Source organism: Panthera onca, chromosome D4, assembly GCF_046562875.1.
Source record: "Panthera onca isolate mPanOnc1 chromosome D4, mPanOnc1 haplotype 2, whole genome shotgun sequence".
Taxonomy (NCBI): Eukaryota; Metazoa; Chordata; class Mammalia; order Carnivora; family Felidae; genus Panthera; species Panthera onca.
In genome coordinates, this window is record NC_138351.1 from 82,690,463 (window position 1) to 82,711,950 (window position 21,488).

The 21,488-nt window shown below is 37.4% G+C and overlaps 1 protein-coding gene and 1 non-coding gene across 7 annotated transcripts in view; both read right to left on the reverse strand.

Moving 5' to 3' along the window:
- The window catches only part of RC3H2 (ring finger and CCCH-type domains 2), a 52,104-nt gene that overhangs the window by 18,441 nt on the left and 12,175 nt on the right, over nt 1–21,488 (reverse strand). For all 6 annotated transcript variants that reach the window (XM_060608762.3, XM_078436511.2, XM_060608758.3 and 3 more), the window contains 6 exons: nt 19,860–20,093; nt 15,172–15,347; nt 11,789–11,989; nt 10,973–11,105; nt 10,744–10,862; nt 8,577–8,689 (listed from right to left, as the gene is read on the reverse strand). In XM_060608762.3, the coding sequence (XP_060464745.1) occupies nt 8,577–8,689; nt 10,744–10,862; nt 10,973–11,105; nt 11,789–11,989; nt 15,172–15,347; nt 19,860–20,093 (976 nt within the window). The remainder of the gene's footprint in view (nt 1–8,576; nt 8,690–10,743; nt 10,863–10,972; nt 11,106–11,788; nt 11,990–15,171; nt 15,348–19,859; nt 20,094–21,488) is intronic.
- LOC132663966 (small nucleolar RNA SNORD90) lies at nt 11,183–11,293 on the reverse strand. Its single transcript, XR_009603353.1, has one exon. It is a non-coding gene; the product is annotated as a small nucleolar RNA SNORD90 (small nucleolar RNA).

The following is a 21,488-nucleotide window of genomic DNA, read 5'->3' on the forward strand; positions in this document are numbered from 1 at the left end:
GCCTTCACAATAGTCTCCCTTTCAGTCCCTCAGTATCTATAAACAACCTCATTATTCAATCCCGCTAGTCTCCATCTCCCCTCTCTCCTGCTCTCCCTCTCTCTCGTGCACGTCTCCTCCCTCCCTCCCTCCCTCCCTCTCTCTCTCTCTCTCTCTCTCTCACACACACACACACACACACACACACACACACACACACACACACTGACAGAGGCAGGTGGAGCTCAATAAAAGAGAAGTGTCCCCAGATCAGACTGGCTGAGGATGAAGTGACTGAACACAAAGTTAAAAAAAGACAACAGGTTATGGTCAGTTTATATAAGTCACCTTAAGAGATTCTGGAGAGCGACTGATTACTTTTTTTTTCCTTTTTATATATATATTTATTTATTTATTTACTTAATTTATTTTTAAATACATCCAAGTTAGTTAGCATATAGTGCAACAACGATTTCAGGAGTAGATTCCTTCATGCCCCTACCCACTTAGCCCATCCCCCCTCCCACAACCCCTCCAGTAACCCTCTGTTCTCTGTATTTAAGAGTCTCTTATGTCTTGCCCCCCTCGTTTTTATATTATTTTTGCTTCCCCTCCCATATGTTCATCTGTTCTATATCTTAAAGTCCTTACATGAGTGAAGTCATATAATTCTTTCTCTAATTTCGCTTAGCATAATACCCTCTAGTTCCATCTATATAGTTGCAAATGGCAAGATTTCATTCTTTTTGATTGCCGAGTGATACTCCCATTACACACACACACACACACACACACACACACACACACACACACACCCCACATCTTCTTTATCCATCCATCAGTTTGGCTATTGTCAATAGCACTGCTATAAACATTGGAGTGCATATGCCCCTCTGAAACAGCACACCTGTATCTCTTGGATAAATACCTAGTAGTGCAATTGCTGGCTTGTAGGATAGTTCTATTTTTAATTTTTTGTTCCTTAATCGATACGGTTTTCCAGAGTGGCTGCACCAGTTTGCATTCCCACCAGCAGTGCAAAAGAGATCCTCTTTCTCCACATCCTCGCCAACATCTGTTGTTGCCTGAGTTATTGTTAGCCATTCTGACAGGTGTGAGGTGGTATCCCACTGTGGCTTTATTTGTATTTCCCTGATGATGAGTGATGTTGAGCACTTTTTCATGTGTCGGTTGGCCATCTGGATATCTTCTTTGGAGAAGTGTCTATTCATGTCTTTTGCCCATTTCTTCACTGGATTGTTTTTCGGATGTTAAGTTTGATAAGTTCTTTATAGATTCTGGATACTAACCCTTTATCTGGTTTGTCATTTGCAAATATCTTCTCCCATTCCATTGGATGACTTTTAGTTTTGCTGATTGTTTCCTTTGCTGTGCAGAAGCTTTTCATTTTGATAAGGTCCCAATAATTCATTTTTGCTTTTGTTTCCCTTACTCCCAGAGACGTGTTGTAAGAAGCTGCTGCAGCCAAGATCAGAGGTTTTTGCCTGCTTTCTCCTCGAGGATTTTGAAGGCTTCCTGTCTTATGTTTAGGTCTTTCATCCATTTTGAGTTTGTGTATGGTGTAAGAAAGTGGTCCAGGTTCATTCTTCTGCATGTTGCCATCCAGGTTTCCCAGCACCACTTGCTGAAGAGACTGTCTTTATTCCATTGGATATTCTGTTCTGCTCTGTCAAAGATTAGTTGGCCATATGTTTGTGGGTCCATTTCTGGGTTCTCTATTCTGTTCCACTGATCTGAGTGTCTGTTTTTGTGTGAGTACCATACTGTCTTAATGATTACAGCTTTGTAACACAGCTTGAAGTCTGGGATTGTGATGCCTCCTGCTTTGATTTTCTTTTTCAAGATTGCTTTGGCGATTTGGGGTCTTTTCTGGTTCCATACAAATTTTAGGATTGTTTGTTCTAGCTCTGTGAAGAATGCTGGTGTTATTTTGATAGGTACTGCACTGACTATGTAGATTGGTTTGGGTAGTATTGACATTTTAACAATATTTGTTCTTCCTATCCAAAAGCATGGAATATTTTTCCATTTTTTGTGTGTGTCTTCTCCAATTTCTTTCATAAGCTTTCTATAGTTTTCAGTATATAGATTTTTCACCTCTTTGGTTAGATTTATTCCTAGATATTTTACGGTTTTTGGTACAATTGTAAATGGGATCAATTCCTTGATTTCTCTGTCGCTTCATTGTGGTGTATAGGAATGCAACCGATTTCTGTGCATTGATTTTATATCCTGCGACTTTGCTGAATTCATGAATCAATTCTAGCAGTGTTTTGGTGGAATCTTTTGGGTTTTCCATATAGAGTATCATGTCATCTGTGAAGAGTGGAAGTCTGACCTCCTCCTGGCCGATTTGGATGCCTTTTATTTCTTTGTATCGTCTGACTGCTGAGGCTAAGATTTCTAATACTATGTTGAATAACAGTGGTGAAAGTGGACATCCTTGTCTTGTTCCTGACCTTTGGGGTAAAGCTGTCAGTTTTTCCCCACTGAGGATGGTATTAGTGTTGGGTCTTTCATATATATGGCTTTTATGATCTCGAGGTATGATCCTTCTATCCCTACTTTCTTGAGGTCTTTTATCAAGAAAGGATGCTGTATTTTGTCAAATGCTTTCTCTGCATCTATTGAGAGGATCATGTGGTTCTTGTCCTTTCTTTTATTGATGTGATGAATCACACTGATTGCTTTGTGGATGTTGAACCAGTCCTGCATCCCAGGTATAAATCCCACTTGATCAGGGTGAATAATTTTTTTAATGTATTCTTGGATCCAGTTGGCTAGTATCTTGTTGAGGACTTCTGTATCCATGTTCATCAGGGAAATTGGTCTACACTTTTCTTTTTAGTGGGGTCTTTGGTTTCGGAACCAAGGTAATGCTGGCTTCATAAAAAGAGTTTGGGAGTTTTCCTTCCATTTCTGTTTTTTTGGAACAGCTTCAAGAGAATAGGTGTTAACTCTTCCTTAAATGTTTGGTAGAATTTCCCTGGAAAGCCATCTGGCCCTGGATTCCTGTTTTTTGGAAGACTTTTGATTACTAAGTCGATTTCTTTACTGGTTATGGGTCTGTTCAAATTTTCTATTTCTTCCTGTTTCAGTTTTCGTAGTTTATGTGTTTCTAGGAATTTGTCCATTTCTTCCAGATCGCTCATTTTATTGGCGAATAATTGCTCATAATATTGTCTTAGTATTGTTTTTATTTCTGCTGTGCTGGTTGTGATCTCTTGTCTTTTATCCTTGATTTATTTGGGTCCTTTCCTTTTTCTTTCTGATCAAACTGGCTACATCTTTATCATTTTTGTCAATTCTTTCAAAGAACCAGCTTCTGGTTTCATTGATCTGGCCACTGATTACTTCTTTAAGAAGGACAGGTATGAGTAGACCTATATTTTAGAAAGGCATTTTGCTGGCATGGAGGGGCCTGTGTTTTCCTCAACATGCTCTCTGAAACCTGCTCTTCATTTTTCACCTCAAAGGTTCTTATACAAAATAGCCAGCTGCTCTTTGCTTTCCATCCTCAAAGGACAAATCTCAGCTACCTTTAAGATTACTCTGGCAGGCAAAAAATAAAATTTTAATTGCAAGTACCTTAAAAGATAAGGAGTTGTAATAAGTAAAGCCTTAACTAAAGGAGGTAAAATATGTGGCAAGTAGCAATACATACTGGGCTCCTAGCATCTAGGCAGCTAAAGACTTGGACTTCAAATCCAGACCTCACATTTGAAAATGTCAATTACTTCCTATTCTTTTAAAATCACCTTTTGAGCTCCATCAAGTCCTTACTCCCTGCCTTACTCAGCTCAGAATCCACTATCCACCATTCGTCCCTCCCTTATAAATACCTTCAACTCCCTTGGCCCACTCCCTGTGTTGAACTCCTGGTAAAACCCTAATCCAGTTCTTCACATATTCTCTTACTCTGTGCCTGCTTCCAGGCAGATGAACATTGGTGGAGAAAAACCATGCTAACATGCTCTCTAGACTCTCTTCAAAATTCTGATCAATTATTTAAAATGGCCAAGCAATACACTAATACACTTCTCTACTAAATTCCCTTTCCCATCTCTAACATCCTTTCTACCTCCACTGCTGATGACATTGCCTCCCACTTGACAGACAAAACAGATGAAGCCAGAGGAGACTTACTTCTTTCACCACCAATTCCAGGAAGCTTCCTGACCTGTAACTACATCCTCCTCCTAAAAAGAGATGAAGAGCTCCTGCTCTTAACTCAGGTCAATCCTGCCACTGGGGTTCTAATGAGGTCCAATCTCTCCACTTGTGCCCCAGGTCCCAAGCATATCTGCCTTTCCAAAGACTTCACTCCTATAATGATCTTTTTTATTCTAGTGCACCATCACTTCATTCAGGTGTCTGCTTACATGCCATATCCTCTGATATGCCTTCCCAGACAACCTCATCTAAAATATCTCCCCTTTCCCAACCATTCTTTCTCCATACCTTGTGTTATTTTTCTTCATAGCACCAATCAGTACCAGATATTGTATTTTGTATTTATTTGCTGTATGTCAATCTTCTCTACAACAAAGTAAGCCCCATGAGAGCAAGGATTTTTGCCTTCCTGACTGACCTCTCTATCTTCAGCACATAATACAGTGCCTGGTGCACACTGTGTGTTCAATAAATATTTGTTGCGTGAATGACATTTCTAAGGCAAAGTTAAAATCTCATTGTTGTGGGATGCCTGACTGGCTCAGTCGGTGGAGCATGAGACTCTTAATCTCAGGGTTGTGAGTTCCAGCCCCATGCTGGGCATACAGCTTACTTAAATAAATATGTAAGATTAAAAAATCTCATCGTTGCATTTGAATAAAACCCTGTTAGGTCTTCCAAATTCCTCGCCATGGTCATCAAAGCCAGTGTGATGTGGCCTGCCTCTCTAGCCTTATCTTTTGTCATCCCTATCATTCTCCATCTTCCAGACACACTGGTCTTGCTTCTAGCTCCCAAGCCTGCCAAGCTCGTTTCCACCTCAGACTTTATAGCATTTTATCACTAACTGAAATTGTTTACGTGTTTACTGTGCCTCTTTCCTCACTAGAAGCACCTCAAAAAAGTACCCAGCACTTAGCAATCATTTTTATGTTTGCTGAGCTGATTGATTCTAGGCTTCTGTTATTCTCCAGAATGCAGCCAATTCTTAGAAATAGGATTCTAATTCTCTACATTCTCAAATACAGTCACCTAAATTTTTACTTTAGGAGAGACTGCTGGGCATTTACATTTAGTTTGGTTAGAGAAATGCACAGTAGAGAAAGCAGGCTGGAGTAAAATTAAGTAAAACAAATGTTTGCAGAGCTCCTGGTGTATTATGTGAACTAAGACAAAGGTTCCACCCTCAAAAAGCTCGGAGATACATAGCAACATGTATTTTTTTAACCAATAGGATAGTGACATCTCACTTTCTTAATCCTTTGTATCATCCTGTTTTTTTCTCTTCTTTTTTCAAACAGCAACAGAGAATGTGAAACCAGCTAGAAATATGAATTGTAGATTATTTGTCCTTTCAACGTAAATATACTAAATTTACATAATTTACATATCAGACACTTGCTATGTGCAAAAAATATCAAGATGAATTACTCATAAGATAAATGAAGTCCAGTTAAAATACACACGTGCAAATAAATAACTGCAATATGACAAGAAAACTGACATTATACAGTGACTATGTATAGAGCACTACAACAGCACAGTGAAGGAAGCAACTAACACTTGCTTGGAAGTCAGAGAAGTCCTCAGAAGGAAGAGGACCTCTGAGTATGACTAGGAGCTCTCCAAACAGAAAAGAGATAAGCATATGATAAAGGGAAAAACACATGCAAGGGAAAGAAGAATGCAAGAATTTGTGCAGTAGTAAACAGTGATTAACTAGATGTAGCTTAAAAAAATAAAGACTGCAAAAGGTGGAGTAAGGCTACAAAGCTAGATTAGGACTAGATCCTTTGCTATACTGAGGAACCAATTAAGAATTTAAAGCAGACGTGGACATGATCAGACAATTATTTGCAAGAGAAAATCTTGGTAGCAATGAAATAGGTTGAACATAAGGAGATGCCAGGTAAAAGGCCAGTAGAGAACTAAAATTGATAAACTAGGTAAACACACGTGAAACACTAAAAACAGCATTACACAAAAATGTGACCAATTAATTTGGCTATTATTTTTTTTTTACTACTAATATAATTTCAGTCAAGAGATAATAAAATTGTAAAGTAGGCACAAGAGATGGAGAGTAGAAAGCCAGCTTGAAGGTACAGGACGTAAAATGGATTTTCAGATAGGACACCAGTTTATGGGTGGCAAGGCAATGAAATCACGGTTTCTGACTTTTTTTTTAATAAACTTTTCTTTCTTTTTTTTTTAATATTTATTTTTGAGAGACAGAGAGAGCACATGCGAGTGGGAAGGGGAAGAGAAAGATGGACAGAGAGAGTCCCAAGCAGCGGGGAGCTCGAATCACAAACTGTGAGATCATGACCTGAGCTGAAATCAAGAGCTGGATGCTTAAGTGACTGAGCCACCCAGGCGCCCCTCCTCTGACGTTTTTAGGTCTACCAACTCCCAAGAAAGTCCCCTAAAAACTTCTACTTTAGCTAAGAAGCTCTATTTCAGGTATGGGCAAGCTCAATAGATTTCCTAGAGCCTCGAAAATCATCCTGATGTAAAACTCTGTATAGAGGGCTGCTTAGACTGGGTGCAAACAGCGTCTTTTTGTCTTAGGACCCCTGCAACCTCTCCAGGCTCTTCCATAGGGAGTAAAAACAGAGAGGAGACACATGTTTCTACTCTTCTTTCTAATGCACACACACATATCTTCTATCAGATTGCTGCTGCTGTGGAGCTCGTTATGTACAGGGTCCAGTGCTAGCAACTGAGGAAACAGTAATAAGTAATAAACAAGATAAATATAGTCCATGGAGGGTACTCCACAGTAAGGCAGTCAATCGAGGCCAGGGGCCAAAGTTGCCTGTTTGTTGTAAATAAAGTATATACCCATGCCAATTTTATGCACAATGGTCGCTTTTTTGCTACAATGGCAGAATTGAGTGACTGTGACACAGATCACCATGTGATCCACCAAACTGAAAATATTTACTATCTGGACCTTTACATAAAAGTCTGCTATCCACTAAAATTTATCGTAAGTTAATCATAATTTTGATTGGTATGACAAAGAGGAACCTTTGTCAAGGGAGGATCCCCCTGAATAAGTGAAGAGTAAGGTAGGCAAAAGAGAAGCTCCAAAGGCAAGGCCAGAAGGAAGAGCATTATGTAGAAGAGCATGGTGCATTCCAGGCACTGGCAGAAGAGAAGTGTGGCCTGAGCATAGAATACAATTCAGGAGCACTGTGCGATGAGATCAGAAAGGTAGGCACACAGATGATCCAGGATCCACAATCTAGATTTTATAACTTTATCCACAGAGTAATTGAGAAACTACCTGTTCTCATTATCTGCAATGAGCCTTATGCATAAAATTCTCCGTTTTGTGGGGAATAATGGGAGTGGGGGTGGCAACAATAACTGTAAGACTAGGAGGCAATGGTGGATTGAGAAAAGGGATGATAGCTTGGACTGTAAGGCTGGAAAGAAGAGTTCAGAAACAAACATACTGAACTACCTTGGTGACTCAGACAAGCAGGTGAGGGAAAGGTAACAAAGACGATTCAACATGGTATATGTAACTGGCTGGACAGGGTACACTGGGGGAGAGCAGAATGGAAAGTGGGAGAGGATGTATGGGAGGAGAAAATTAGTTCAACTTAAGTTTAAAGTGTAAAAACAGGGTGCCTGAGTGGCTCAGTCTGTTTAACGTCTGGCTCTTGATCTCAGCTCAGGTCTTGATCTCACGGTCATGAGTTCAAGCCCCATGTTGGGCTCCTCGCTGGGTGTGAAGGCTACTTAAAAAAATAAAAAATAAAAAAAAATAAAGTGTCTAAAAACAAAAGGGAGATGTCCATTAAGAGTTGATATACAGGCCAGTTATTCAATAGAAAGGCGGGAATCAATTTTTTGGCAAGATCTCAATGATGAATGTTTGGTTAAAAAACAACAAAAACTTGGACAATATATAATATAGCTTATATTGATTTACTTCTACGTGTGGAGTAAATGGACACGAAAGAAGGATTACCCAGAGGAGAAAAGATGCAGAAAAAAGAACGTTAAGAAGACCAAAAATCATAAAAAGAAAATGTATCTGCAGTACGGTTTTACCTGGGATTTTGCTGTTATCGTCAATTGAACCTGAGCAAATAAGATTGCACAGAGGGTACTTCTGCACAGGTGCTTAGCAAAAACATGGATTCCAGCTATATAATGGTTATTAAAAGTATGACCCTTAAATAAGGTTCTAAGTCATTTATGCTAATCTTGCTTCCAGAAGCAAGACGCTATAGTTTCAAAAGAAAAGATTATCTTGCAATATAAAGAAGTCTACAATGTGAACTTAGTCACATTTTTGAAACTCACCAGAAACTCTGAGACTACATAGAACACTTTCATAATGACCCAAAATTAAACCCATATGAAAAAGAATTCTCGTAACTTACTTTTCAAGCTCTTCCTGAGAATGGGCAAAAGTACAATTTGTTCCTCGGGGACACCCTCCTTGCTGACGCAGATCTCGGCACATGCTAGTCTTGTATTTGCTGTTTGGCTGAGGCTACAAAACAGGAAATCAGTGTGTGAAAAAGTGAGGACTCTTGGGACTTCAGAATTTTATGATTACTGCCTTTAATTCTTTATCACATCAGAAAAGTAATTCTTGTGCTAAAACAACTGCCATTCCACCATTTCCTGTTACATATTACACAGCGTAACTTTAAATTGGTATTTCAGACATTCCTTCTGAGGATTATCTGAAACTGGTTCAGATGTTATGTCTATTTATTTGTCAGACAACATAATGACCACAAAAATAAAAGATTTTCTCATCGATTGATTGCGGTTTTAAAATTATGATACAAAATAATTTAAAAAGCAGGGCACCTGGGTGGCTCAGTCGGTTAAGCGTTGACTCTTGACTTTGCTTGGGTTATGACCTCACAGTTCGTGAGTTTGAGCCACACAGAGCTTGCTTGGGATTCTTTCTCCCTCTCTCTCTGCCCCTCCCCCACCTTCAAAATAAATAAATAAATCTTAAAAAAAAAAAAAAAAAAGCCATAAGCTTTGTCCACTTAAACTTTCCCAAGAAAGATAGAATACAATTTCCCCTAAGAGTGAACATTTATGAAACCAATTTGTCAGCTTGAGAGTACAACACTCTTCTTACTCTTGAAGCTGCTTAAGTTCACAAAAACAATGCGGAAAAGTATAAAAACCCCATCATATCTGCTATAGTTGCATCAAAATTTAAGATACCGTTGTTATTTCTGTGACCTTAATAAGATAAAACATTTATTGGGGTGCCTAGGTGGCTTAGTTGGTTAAGTGTCCCGACTCTTGATTTCAGCTCAGGTTATGATCTCACAGTTCGTAGGATGGAGCCCCACATTGGGCTCTGTGCTGACAGAGCAGAGCCTGCTTGGAATTCTCTCTCTTTCGGTCCCTCCCCTACACAAACAAACACGCTCTCTTGCTCAAAACAAATAAAGTTAAAAAAAAAAAAAAAAAAGACAGGAGTGCGTGGGTGGCTCAGTCAGTTAAGCGTCTCACTTTGGCTCAGGTCAAGATATCATGGTTCGTGGATTCAAACCCCACATCAGGCTCTGTGCTGACAGCTCAGAGCCTGGAGCCTGCTTCGGATTCTGTGTCTCCCTCTCTCTCTGCCCCTCCCTTGCTCATGCTGTCTCTGTCTCTCAAAAATAAATAAACATTAAAAAAAATTTTTTTAATAAATAAATAAAAAGAGAAAACATTTCTCTTCCAGTTAACATTTGAATATTATAATGTTTTCTAGTAGAATAAGGCTAGAAAGAGTGGAAAGATCACTTTGGAGTAGATCTGATCTCAGCTCTGTCACTTACTGCCACCATGACCTTAGATATGTTATTTAATCTCTTTAAATTTCAGCTTGGGAACAGCAATTATCTTTCTGTGAGGATTAGAAATAACGTATGTAAAATAACATAAGAAATGACTCACAGTAACGTAATAAATGGACATCATTATTAGAATAAAAGAGATTCTACCTTAAACATAAACTCCTTCTCATGCACACTGCAAATATTTTAAAAATTCAAATTCCACATATTTACAAATAGAAACTCATTCATATGAGAGCAATGGAGAAAAAAGTGACAATTTCCCTACATTAGAAAAGAATTAAACAAAATGCCTGGAAGAAATCAATAATCTATACTTAGTCAAAAACATTTGGGTGCTATGCTATTAACTACTTATCAGATGTACTAAAATTTGAGTTTCTCCCAAAAGAACAGAGATAGGAGTCACATAAGAAGTCTATTAACCTTGTTCAAGTTGTTCAGGATGAACCTCTATTAGAGATAAAAGCAATCGGGGCGCCTGGGTGGCGCAGTCGGTTAAGCGTCCGACTTCAGCCAGGTCACGATCTCGCGGTCCGTGAGTTCGAGCCCCGCGTCAGGCTCTGGGCTGATGGCTCGGAGCCTGGAGCCTGTTTCCGATTCTGTGTCTCCCTCTCTCTCTGCCCCTCCCCCGTTCATGCTCTGTCTCTCTCTGTCCCAAAAAAAATAAAATAAAATAAAAAAAAAAAAAAAAAAAAAAAAAAGCAATCAGAAGTGCAATGAAGATGCTTACCTGAGGTGTCTCATGGCCTTTTCTACTATAATTTTGTATGAAGTCCACAAGGCCATGAACCACTGTTTTAACAGCTACCATTGCATTTTCTAGCTGCTCCCAAGTTGGTGAAACAGCATCTACAAAAAGCCACCAAGGGAATGAGGGTGATTTTGTTAGCAGTAATTCTTTTGTGTTGTTCACCTCAAAGGTAGTAAAAGTATAAGCAATTGGGTATTTTTCCACATACCTGGATTAGGGTCTATGTTTGCAAGAAGCTCTAAATGAGGCCTCAGTCTATTTAAGTTAGCTGGGTCACCTGTTCGTTGCAAAACAATTGTCAATTCCTGGACACTCTTTGCAAATGATTCTGGAGACTGCAGCTAACAAACAGAAAACAGAATGGCTTTTACTCTGGTTCTTTTATATTTGAATGCTTCTTTAAGCCAACACACTAAACAGGTTTTCAAGTGTCTTCAGATTCCACAGTAGGAGTATCAGTGATGAATGAAATTTTCACCTCAGAATCTGCCCTATGAACTTCATCATTAGACACTTAGAAAACTTATTTATAAGTTGTATTAGCTCTCTGGGGTCAGAATACAGGCAAATAACAAACTTTGTAAGTCAGCTTCTTTTATGTTAATATCCTGTATTTGGTTCCCTATAGCCTTCCTTGGTTTATTCTGAAAGTTAAAAACACTATAAAAAGAAATAAAGATAAAATAATTTAAAGAGCTCATGTTTGAGGTGCCTGGGTAGCATCCAACTCTTGATTTTGACTCAGATCATCGTCTCACGGTTCGTGAGTTCAAGCCCGGAGCTAGGCTACACGCTGACAGTGTGGAGCCTGCTTGGGATTCTCTCTCTCTGCCCCTCCCCACATGTGTTTGTGCACATGCGCTCTCTCTCTCTCAAAATAAATAGACTTAAAAAAAAAAAAAAGCCTAATATTTAAAAACATACAAATCTCTTAACTAGTTTTCTCTTCACTCCCTTCAGAAGATTGCAATGCTCTTCAATGGAACAGCAATGATCTAAAACAAGCATCGCTAATTTCACAAACCTTATCAATGATAGACTGCATGTGTGATTTATGTGCCAAGTCACCATACAGAAGTGAGGACCACTGCTCAGGTGAAATGCGGAGTCCTGCTTCCATAGCAATATGAACAATTTGAGCATCATGTTCTCTGCGTAATGCTTCATAACTCCGAAATTCCTCCTTTAGCTGCATCAAGGAAGAGTCTTCGTCCCTTTTGGTAACCTAAAAAATAACAAGGAGGAAAAAAAAACCTATCAGAATTGGTCTGCTCTCCCCTCATCTCCAATCAATTCTTTTTGGGGGAGGGTTTGAGTTGGGGGGTACCTACTATATATATATCATATACTACATAAAAGAAAGTTCAAAGAAGATAATGTCCTTATCACAAATTCTTTTTGGAACAAAGCAGAACTTGCATAATCTAGTACATAGTTTTGCCTTCCTTCAATGAGATGAGCAGCAGATAGAGAAGACACTTGTAAACAGAAAATTATAATATAAGCGCTATTATAATGCTCTATGGCAACACAAAGGAAAGGCAATTCAATCTGGTGGGAGAAGAAAGGGGCAACAGAGAAGGTTTCCCCCACTTGAAGGCTGCATGAAATGAGTCTTGAAGAATGAATAGAAGCTTCCACTTGAGAAACAGAATCCTAGAATGATAGCAAGTGGTGAAACAAAAAAATGAAAGAGCACAGAGAATTAAGGGCTAAGATACAGGCTGGAGAAGAATCACAGAGGGTCTTATAAAATACAGTGAGAAATTTGTATATTATCCTGAAGGGAATGGGAAGCCATGGAAGGCTTTTAAGCAGACAAGTGACAATTCAGTCCAGCCAACGGGTACACATATATTAGAAATCTTCTATCACCACAAAAATGATCATTAAGGTATTTATACAGCTTTAATTTATACCTGACTTAAGTGATTTAAAAAACATTAGTTCAAAAGTTTACAGAGTTTCATAATCCTACTGAAACTAATTATCCAAACACACAGGTATATGACTAGACAATTTCTATAATAAATGATACACATTTATCTAAAACTTGCACAATGAAATTTGAAACTTGGCTAGGATTCAGAAGACCCAGAACTAGTACAGATTGTGAAACTCAGACTGAACAAAACAAACTGTTCAAAATCATGATTTTGTCACTGGTAAAATGAAAATATCCCAGACCACCTTACTGGTTATTTCTATTGTTATGCTAGCACATGAGGCAGCAATAATATGACCCCAAGAACATGAAGATGGGAAAATTAAGTTACCATCTGAGAGTTAATAGCATCAGTTCACAATTCTCTGTGGGAATATACAAATACATTATAGATTAGTCTGAGACACCCAAAATTCTAATCAACACAATCTAGGTATAATAGAGTATATAACTTAGAAGTCACAAAAATCTATATTCTACCCAACCCTACTTAAAGAAACACTAAGGAAACAAAAGAATTACCAACCTAAAAAATAGAAAAAAGAAACCCAAGAACCAGAGGATGCTAGTACTCTTCCAAATCCCATGTAGGCTACAGGGTGCCTCTTAGGCAGCAAAAGCTTCTATCCATTTGAATAGTAAAGAGGGACACGGGTGGCTAATAGAGCCTGGTCCTATTAAAGTTCTTACTAACATGCATCAAAATCACCTGGGAAGCATTAAAAACCACAATTTCAGGTAATCACAATTCCTGACTTGGAAGACCACATAATTAAAAAGTATCTATGAATGCTCAAATCCCACATCAAATATACCACATCAGAGTATCTGGGGATGGTATACTTTTAAAAACTCCATAGATAATTCTGATGGGTATCTTCAGGTGGAAACCACTGCATCACATATTAGAATCATTAACTCCCCTTGTTCTGACTCCATGCTAAGGAAGCAAAGGTTTGATACTCTTCTGCAGGACAATATCTACAATATGATCACTTAAGTCACGTAAGAGTTGCACTTCTCATTACAAATTAATAAAACTCATCATCTATTGTATTTGACCTTGGTTAGGGTGGTTCTGTTTCTGAGGAAAGAATCTACTGTATGCATCCACAAAATTCACATCTCTAAGCCTACAAAATCAGGAAAGACCTTTGACAATGGTGACTTTACTACAGTAAATGACACCCAAGAGAGGTCTTTTGGCAGTTAAGTCAGCAAGACACCCTTTAATTAATTCAAACACTGCTTTAACATGCTAAACTACAGGGCAGTGAGATGAGATAAGGAATAAAATTGAAATCACTTTCTACAGTAGTGTTATTCAAATGTCAGATATTAGCAGCAACTGTAGATGTAGGACTGTCATATACCACAAATCCGCATAATACCTATGAGGAAAAAACAAAATAAAACACATTAAATCAGGAATAGAGTGTGAGAACCTAGTCAGTCACTTCAGGATGACAAATGATCTCTGTAATTTGGTTGCTTAGCAAAAGCATAATGTTTGAGGAACCAGAGATTCATTTCTATTGTTACTCTAAGGGCACAAAATCAAGCACTGTAACTATCAGGCAGACAGTGTCCAAGCCTCATTAGTGGAGCTAAGTGAGTTCATTTGAACATATTTTTATCAGCAATTACTTGCTATTTCAAACTAAGCAGTCTTCCAAAAAATTTTTTTCTATCTCTACTGTTTTCACTCTTGGGCTATTAAAACCAGCAAAATAGCCTAAATAAGCTTTGGCTTCAAATTTTGATGTTTTACTTTTATAGAAGCCATTGGGCCTTTCCAGTTCCAAGTGTTTGGGCTTTTCTCAAGAGCCAGCCAGCAACCTATTCTCTTGTAACACACAGAAACTTTTAACGATTCAGCCTACTTTCCACTTCTCTTGGTACCTGTAACCACCCAAAGTTTGTAAGACAATGAACGACATTTCTAAATATCTCGGGGGTTCTTCTGTCTTCTCAACCAAAAAAAAACAAAACACACAAAAATCACACCACCTAAATGCAGAGTGGGGCAAGTACCTCAACTTTTCACTCTCTTGTCCTGAAGGCAACATTATAGGCCATCTTCAGATTAAAGGTCGTAATCTAACCACAACAGGGAATAAAATAATGGGAAGTTGAAACATTTACCAACTTTTATGCAGTGCTATGTAGTTTTCCCTTTTAAGATGGTAAATTCATTTGACTAAGGCTTCTTTAGTCTACTTTCACTATCGCCAAGAATCAAGTTTACCACACTATTTCCCTATGCTCTGTTTTGTGTTACTGACAATTTCACATGTTTATTCCCAAAAGGTAGTATCACAGACACAAACGGTGCAGAAGGAAAACAAAGTTTCCTTTTAACTTTTGTTAGCATTCTGCATTTCTGGAGCCTCTAGACCATTCTAGAAAGCCTCTGTCTCACACAAAGGCATGTAACATCTAGACGGTTGCTTGCTACTTACTTTAAAACATGAAGCTCGATACAGTAGTTGCACAACATGACCAATACTTGTTTTAGATGCCTGAGGAAATCTTGGTTCTAGTCTTTGAACAACAAAAAGTACCAGTACTTTCCTTGAGAGAGCAGAACCATCTTCTAATGCGAGCAACACCAGCTTCAAGGCCTCTTCTTGCATAGCTAGAAGTAAGGAACATGAATTCATGCTAAGTGAGAAAACCCGCGTATCATGTCTGTCAGACTTATCAGGGTATTAGTTCATGGCAGTCTCCATTATCCACAGTCTGTATTTCATTAGTACAAAAAGAAGACATCCCACATACAAAAATACAGTTTACTTAATAAGTAATCAAACAGAATATAATTTCTACTGACCAACCATTTGGAGCACAAGTCAACAGAACTTAAAATGTATTTTCTGTTGGTATTTAATAATCAACTAGATAATGATAATGTTACAGTACAAAGAAAAAATCCTCATTTACAAAATACACGGAAATACTCTGACATATTAAACAAAAGGTAAAGGACATATAGGAGTCTCATGATAAACGGTAATTTTTATTTAATGCATGAGACTGTTAACTTTGCCTGTCAAAACAATTTTGTATATAATTTTAAAGTGATATTAGCCTCTGGATGCAATATCTAAAGAAGGCATTGAGTTGTTTTCCAGCCAGGGATGAACATAGTATAATCTGAATCTAATCATGAGGGAACATCAGATAAACTCAAATTAAGGAATTTTTAATAAAATAACTGCCTGTATTCTTCAAGAATACTGACATCAGGGGCACCTGGGTGGTTCAGTTGGTTAAGCATCTGACGGGCTCAGGGCATGATCTCATGGCTCAGGGGTTCGAGCCCCATCTCAGGCTCTGTGCTGACAGCTCAGAGCGTAGAGACTGCTTGGGATTCTGTGTCTCCTTCTCTCTCTGCCCCTCCCCCATGTATGTACGCTCTTTCCCTCTCTCAAAAATAAACATAAAAAAAAGAAAGAATACTAACATCAGACAAAGAAAGGCTAAAGAATGGTTCCAGATTAAAGACTAAAAAAAGATGACAAATACAGCAAGTGATAACATTCTGAAAGAAAATAAATTCCATTAAAGACATTTTTGGAATAATTGAAAAAACTGGAATGTGAACTACATTCCATGTAGTATGGTATGTAACTGAAATTCTCTAAATTTGATGAAGGTACTGTTACTGTTTAAGATGGTATCCTTATTTTTAGGAAATACATTGAAACATTAAGGGATAAAGGGGCACTGAAATATATAAGCTGTTCTCAAATAGCTCAGAAAAGAGTAAAAGAGCAAGTAATATAATAAATGTAACAAAGTAATAAAAATTAATGAATATGGATAAGGAATATACAGGAATTCTCTGCACTATTCTTGCAACTTTAAGGTAAATCTGAAATCATTTCAAAATTAAAAGTTAAAAATGCATTGGTTCTCAACTAAAACAGTGGGACTTCAGAGCTGAGAGATCATCTAGAATTTGGATTAAAACTGAAACCCCTCCTTTTCCAAGTGAGGCACTGGTGTCAAGGTTCACAACTAGTTAGCAGCAAAACTGTACCTTTTTTAAAAAATTTGAGGCAAAGTTTATGTAATAGAAAATTAACCATTAAAAAATTTTTTGTGTGTGTTTATTGATTTAGAGAGTGAGAGAGACAGAGAATGAGTGGGGGACGGGCAAAGAGAGAGGGAGACACAGAATCTGAAGAAGGCTCCAGGTTCTGAGCTGTCTGCACAGAGACCAATGTGGGGCTCAAACTCAAGAACCACAAAATCATGACCTGAGCCAAAGTCAGACACTTAATCGACAGCCATCCAGGTGTCCCCTCATGTGTTTTTTAAAGGCCATCTGCATATCTTCTTTGGAGAAATGTCTATTCAAGCCCTTGATCCACTTTTTTTACATCGTGTTGTCTTTTTGTTGTTGAGTTGTACAACAAAGGATACTTAATAACCTAGTCTAATGCTTCTTGGGTAAGGTAAATAAATATGAGGAAATATCCAAAGGCAGCCTTCTTAAATTACATACAAATGTTGATTTTTAAAATTATTTTTCAATTGAACTTTGTATTATGGAAAATTTTAAACATACACAACAGTAGAAACAACACGAGCCCATAATATAGCTGTTGCCAGTTCTTACCCACTTTTCTAGTTTGTTTTGGCTGGAGTGTTTTGAAGTAAATCCCAGACATGGCATTTCACCCTTAAATAATCCATTATATATTTCTAACATGTAAGGACTTCAAAATTTCTTCTTATACTTGGTCTCTTTGAGTAAGTATCCAAATAAGGTCCACACACTGCTTTTGGTTAATATGCCTTTAGGCTTTAAAAATAAATCTACACTTGTTCCCCACCACCCTCCACCCTTCAATTCAAGAGAAAATTCAGTTATTTTTTGAAGAAACAATCATTTTTCTAAACAATTCCCCATATTCTTGATTTAGCTAATTTTGTAGTGTTTCTAAATATATTCATTTATCTTCCTTATTTCCTGTAAACTACAGGCTTGATTAGATTCAGAATGAGTTTTTGTTCTTTGAGGTTTTGTTTCTTTTTCTGCCAAGCATACTTGTTATTCCAGACATTACACCAGAAGATACTTAAGACCTAGTTGTCTCACTTTTAGTAATGGTAAGGTTGATCAGTGGGTTCAAGCTCATCCATCTATTGTAAATTTCCCCAGCAATCTTTCATCTATTGGTTTAACAGCTACTAATAATTCTTGCCTAGACCCATTAATTCACTTGAGGTTGTAAATGTGTGATTTTTCTAATTTTGATGATTTTTTATTAATTTATTAGCTGGAATTCTGCCAAAAGAGAAATCTATACTCAACATGCTAAGAAACTGTCGTTGAAAACAGTTTGTGAAGGAGAGGCAGAAAAAACATGCTTGACTTATTTTATCCTTTTCTAATTTCTAGAATAATGTGTTGGCATTATTTAGCAAGTGACAAAGATAACTAATTTTTCCTGTACTATCTTTACAAAATCATGGATTTTTATATTTTATGTTTCAGTCTATTGTAGTCATTATTCATTTTGATGTTCCAACTGTGCCATTCATGTCCAGTGGGAGCCCCTTCAAATATACTATGACCTTTTCACAAGATGCCCATGATCTTTAATAGCTTTTTTGCTTTGTAGCTCAAGAATTCCCACACTCAACTTATACTTTTCTATCCTAGAACTGGAAATGGCATTTATCCAAAGACCCCTGCTTCTTTTTAGTGGGCAATGGTATTTATTAAGAGTCATAATCTGGTTGCTATGGCTATTCATTGCTTCTAAGCCTTTAGTGGGTAGATGTTTGTTGTTACAGATAGTGCTTTATAAGTATGCATTCTGTATATTTTGCTGTTTCTTTGGGATAGATTTGTAAAAATGGAACTGTTAGGCCAAAGGGTAAGCACATAGGTGATTTTGCTAGATACTGTCGAATACCTCTTTAAAATGTGTACCACTTAGCGTTCCTACCACTACCAGATGAAAGTATATACCTGTTTTCCCACAGCCCTGATAACAAAATTTATTGTCAAAAGTTTGAATTCTGCCAATCTGATACATGAGAAATGGTCAATATAATTTTATGTATATTTCTCTTGATATGAGAAATACTGAGTATATTTTATATGTTTGAGGGCTATTTACATTCCTTTTTCTCATGTATTTTCTGTTCATATCTTTTGCCAATTTCATTTGGGTGGCTGATATCTTCTGAGTTTTCAGCAGTACCTTATATATGTTATATTAGTCTTTTATATGTGATAAAATACATTTTCCTAAGTTCCTCATTTTTTTTTACTTTGCTAATGTTTCTGTGGTGTAATTTAAAAAATATACAGCCAAATATCAGTCTTTTCTGTTACTGCTTCTGGCTTTGGAGTAAAAAAATATGTTTCTTATACTAAGTTATAAAGAAATTCATTCATATTTTTTATTAGTTGTATGATGCATTTGTTAATAACAAGTATTTATGACCTACTTGGAATTTAAGTAGATGTGGTATATAAGAAATATATCCAATTTAATCCTTTTCCAGATGTCTATTCAGTTATCTCAATACCACTTATTTAAAAAGTTTCTTTCATGGGGCACCTAGATGGCTCAGTCGGCTAAGTATCTGACTCTTGATTTTGGCTCAGGTCATGATCTCATGGTTCCTGAGATTGAGCCTCTCATCGGGCTTAGGGAGAAGCATGGAGCCAGTTTGCGATTCTCTCTCTCCTCATTCTCTGTCCCTCCCCCACTTGCGTGCTCTCTTTCTCTCTCAAAATAAATAAACATTAAAAAAAAATGATTGTAAGTGTGTATGTATGCATATGTGTATGTGTGTGTATATACATATATATATAAATAACTTTATTTTTCTTTTACTTACTACTTATAAAATCTTAGGCCTCTCTAACTCAGTTTTTAATTTGTTAAATTGAATCTGTGTCACTTCTTTTGAAGGCTACGGAAGATTAAATGAGAAATGTATTCTAAAATACTATAGCACTAATACATAGATTATGATTACAAAAACTGGTTCATCTTTATGTCAAGATTTGTATGTATAGGTGAAGTTAGGTTGAGGGGACTCTCAACCAATTCTCTAGAAATTGGAATTCTCTAACCTTGGCAGCCAGTAAGACAGACAAGATAGTGATCTATCCTACCTGGCCCTAGAAACTGGCATCCTCGAGCCCTGACAGCAGCCCATAGGTTGGCAGACAGTTGCTGGGGATTCTGGTGCTGTAATATTAGTTCTGTTACAGTTCTTTCTCCAAGCGAACGGGCTGCTCGCATGGCTCTTACACGACCTTCTTCCTCCACCAGCTGACAGTTTACGAGTGTCACCAGTTTCCTTTGCATTGGACGGCTCAGTGCACTCTGGTTCAAACTAGCTACACCTTTAAGAGAAAGAAAACAAAGTAAAGTTTTTTCATTTAAAAAGACAAGTCAATTTTCATTATCTGTATTTAACTATGAAGCCATAATTTGTAATGAATCCTCTGTAAGATACCTGGTTTTAACATGAGTGTTCTATCTCTGTTTATTACTATTTTGTGGGAACAGGAGCCTAATTTTTAGTTAAAGTTTTATTTGGGTATCCTGTTCTCTGGGTTGTATGGTGCCCCTCAAGAGAGTACTTTGGATTTATTTCGTCTGTTCTCCAACCAGTTAATTAATGAAAAGTTTAATAATATAAAAACAGAGAGGGAGACAAACCATAAGAGACTCTTAAATACAGAGCATAATCTAAAAGTAATGATTAATAACAGCTCTAATTTTATCACATACACGATGTTTAGACTATAACTTAATGGCAAGCTCTTAGATCATAATCCCTTTTCCTGACTCAAGGATATGCCCCAGCAATCCTTCCCTCTTTCCCACATCATTACTTCTTCCATTTCTATTTGATAGTTTCCATCAGCATAACATAAAAACAAGCATGCTAAAGATAAATAAATCTTATTATTTTTTTTTAAAGTAGGTTCCACACCCAGCATGGAGCCCAGCTCTGGGTTCAAACTCACAATTCTGAGATCATGACCTGAGCAGAGATTAAGAGTCAGATGCATAATCAACTGAGCCACCCAGATGCCCCATAAATCTTTTTATTCATTCCTCTTTGCCTACCAGCTCTGTCCCGTTTCTTTCTTCTCTTTTGTAGCAAATTCTCTAGAGTTGTCTGTATTCATGATTTCCAAATTCCTTGCTTCACAATCTTTAAAGCCTACTTCAATTAAGTTGTTGCCACTGTCACTTCATCAAAACTGCTCTTCTCATGACAGCAATTACCTCCACTTTGCTAAATCAATGATCAACATTCCGTCCTTACTTGACATTTCACCAGCCCTCAACACAGATGACCACTCCTAATTCCTTTAAACATATTCTTTACTTGGCTTCCAGAACACTCCATTCTCTTTTCTTCCTTCCTTTTTTTTTTTTCCCCCAGTCTTTTTTGATTTTATCTTTTCTTCCTGACTTCTTAATGTTAAAAGGCCTCAGGATCCAGTTTTTGTTTTCTTTTCTATCTGCATTCACTACTTAGAAGATCTTGGGCAATCTTATTAATTTCTTTAAATACTATCCATATGTTAATAACTCCCAAAGGTACAACTTCTATACCCCTCCTTAACATACATCCACTAGTTATTCAATAGCATCCAAATGAAGATTTGACAACTCAAACATAACACGACTAAAATTTAATTCCTGATCTTCTCATCTAAACCTGATCTACCTACAGTTTTCCTTGTCTAAGTTGATGGCAACCTCTCTTTCCAGGTGCTCAG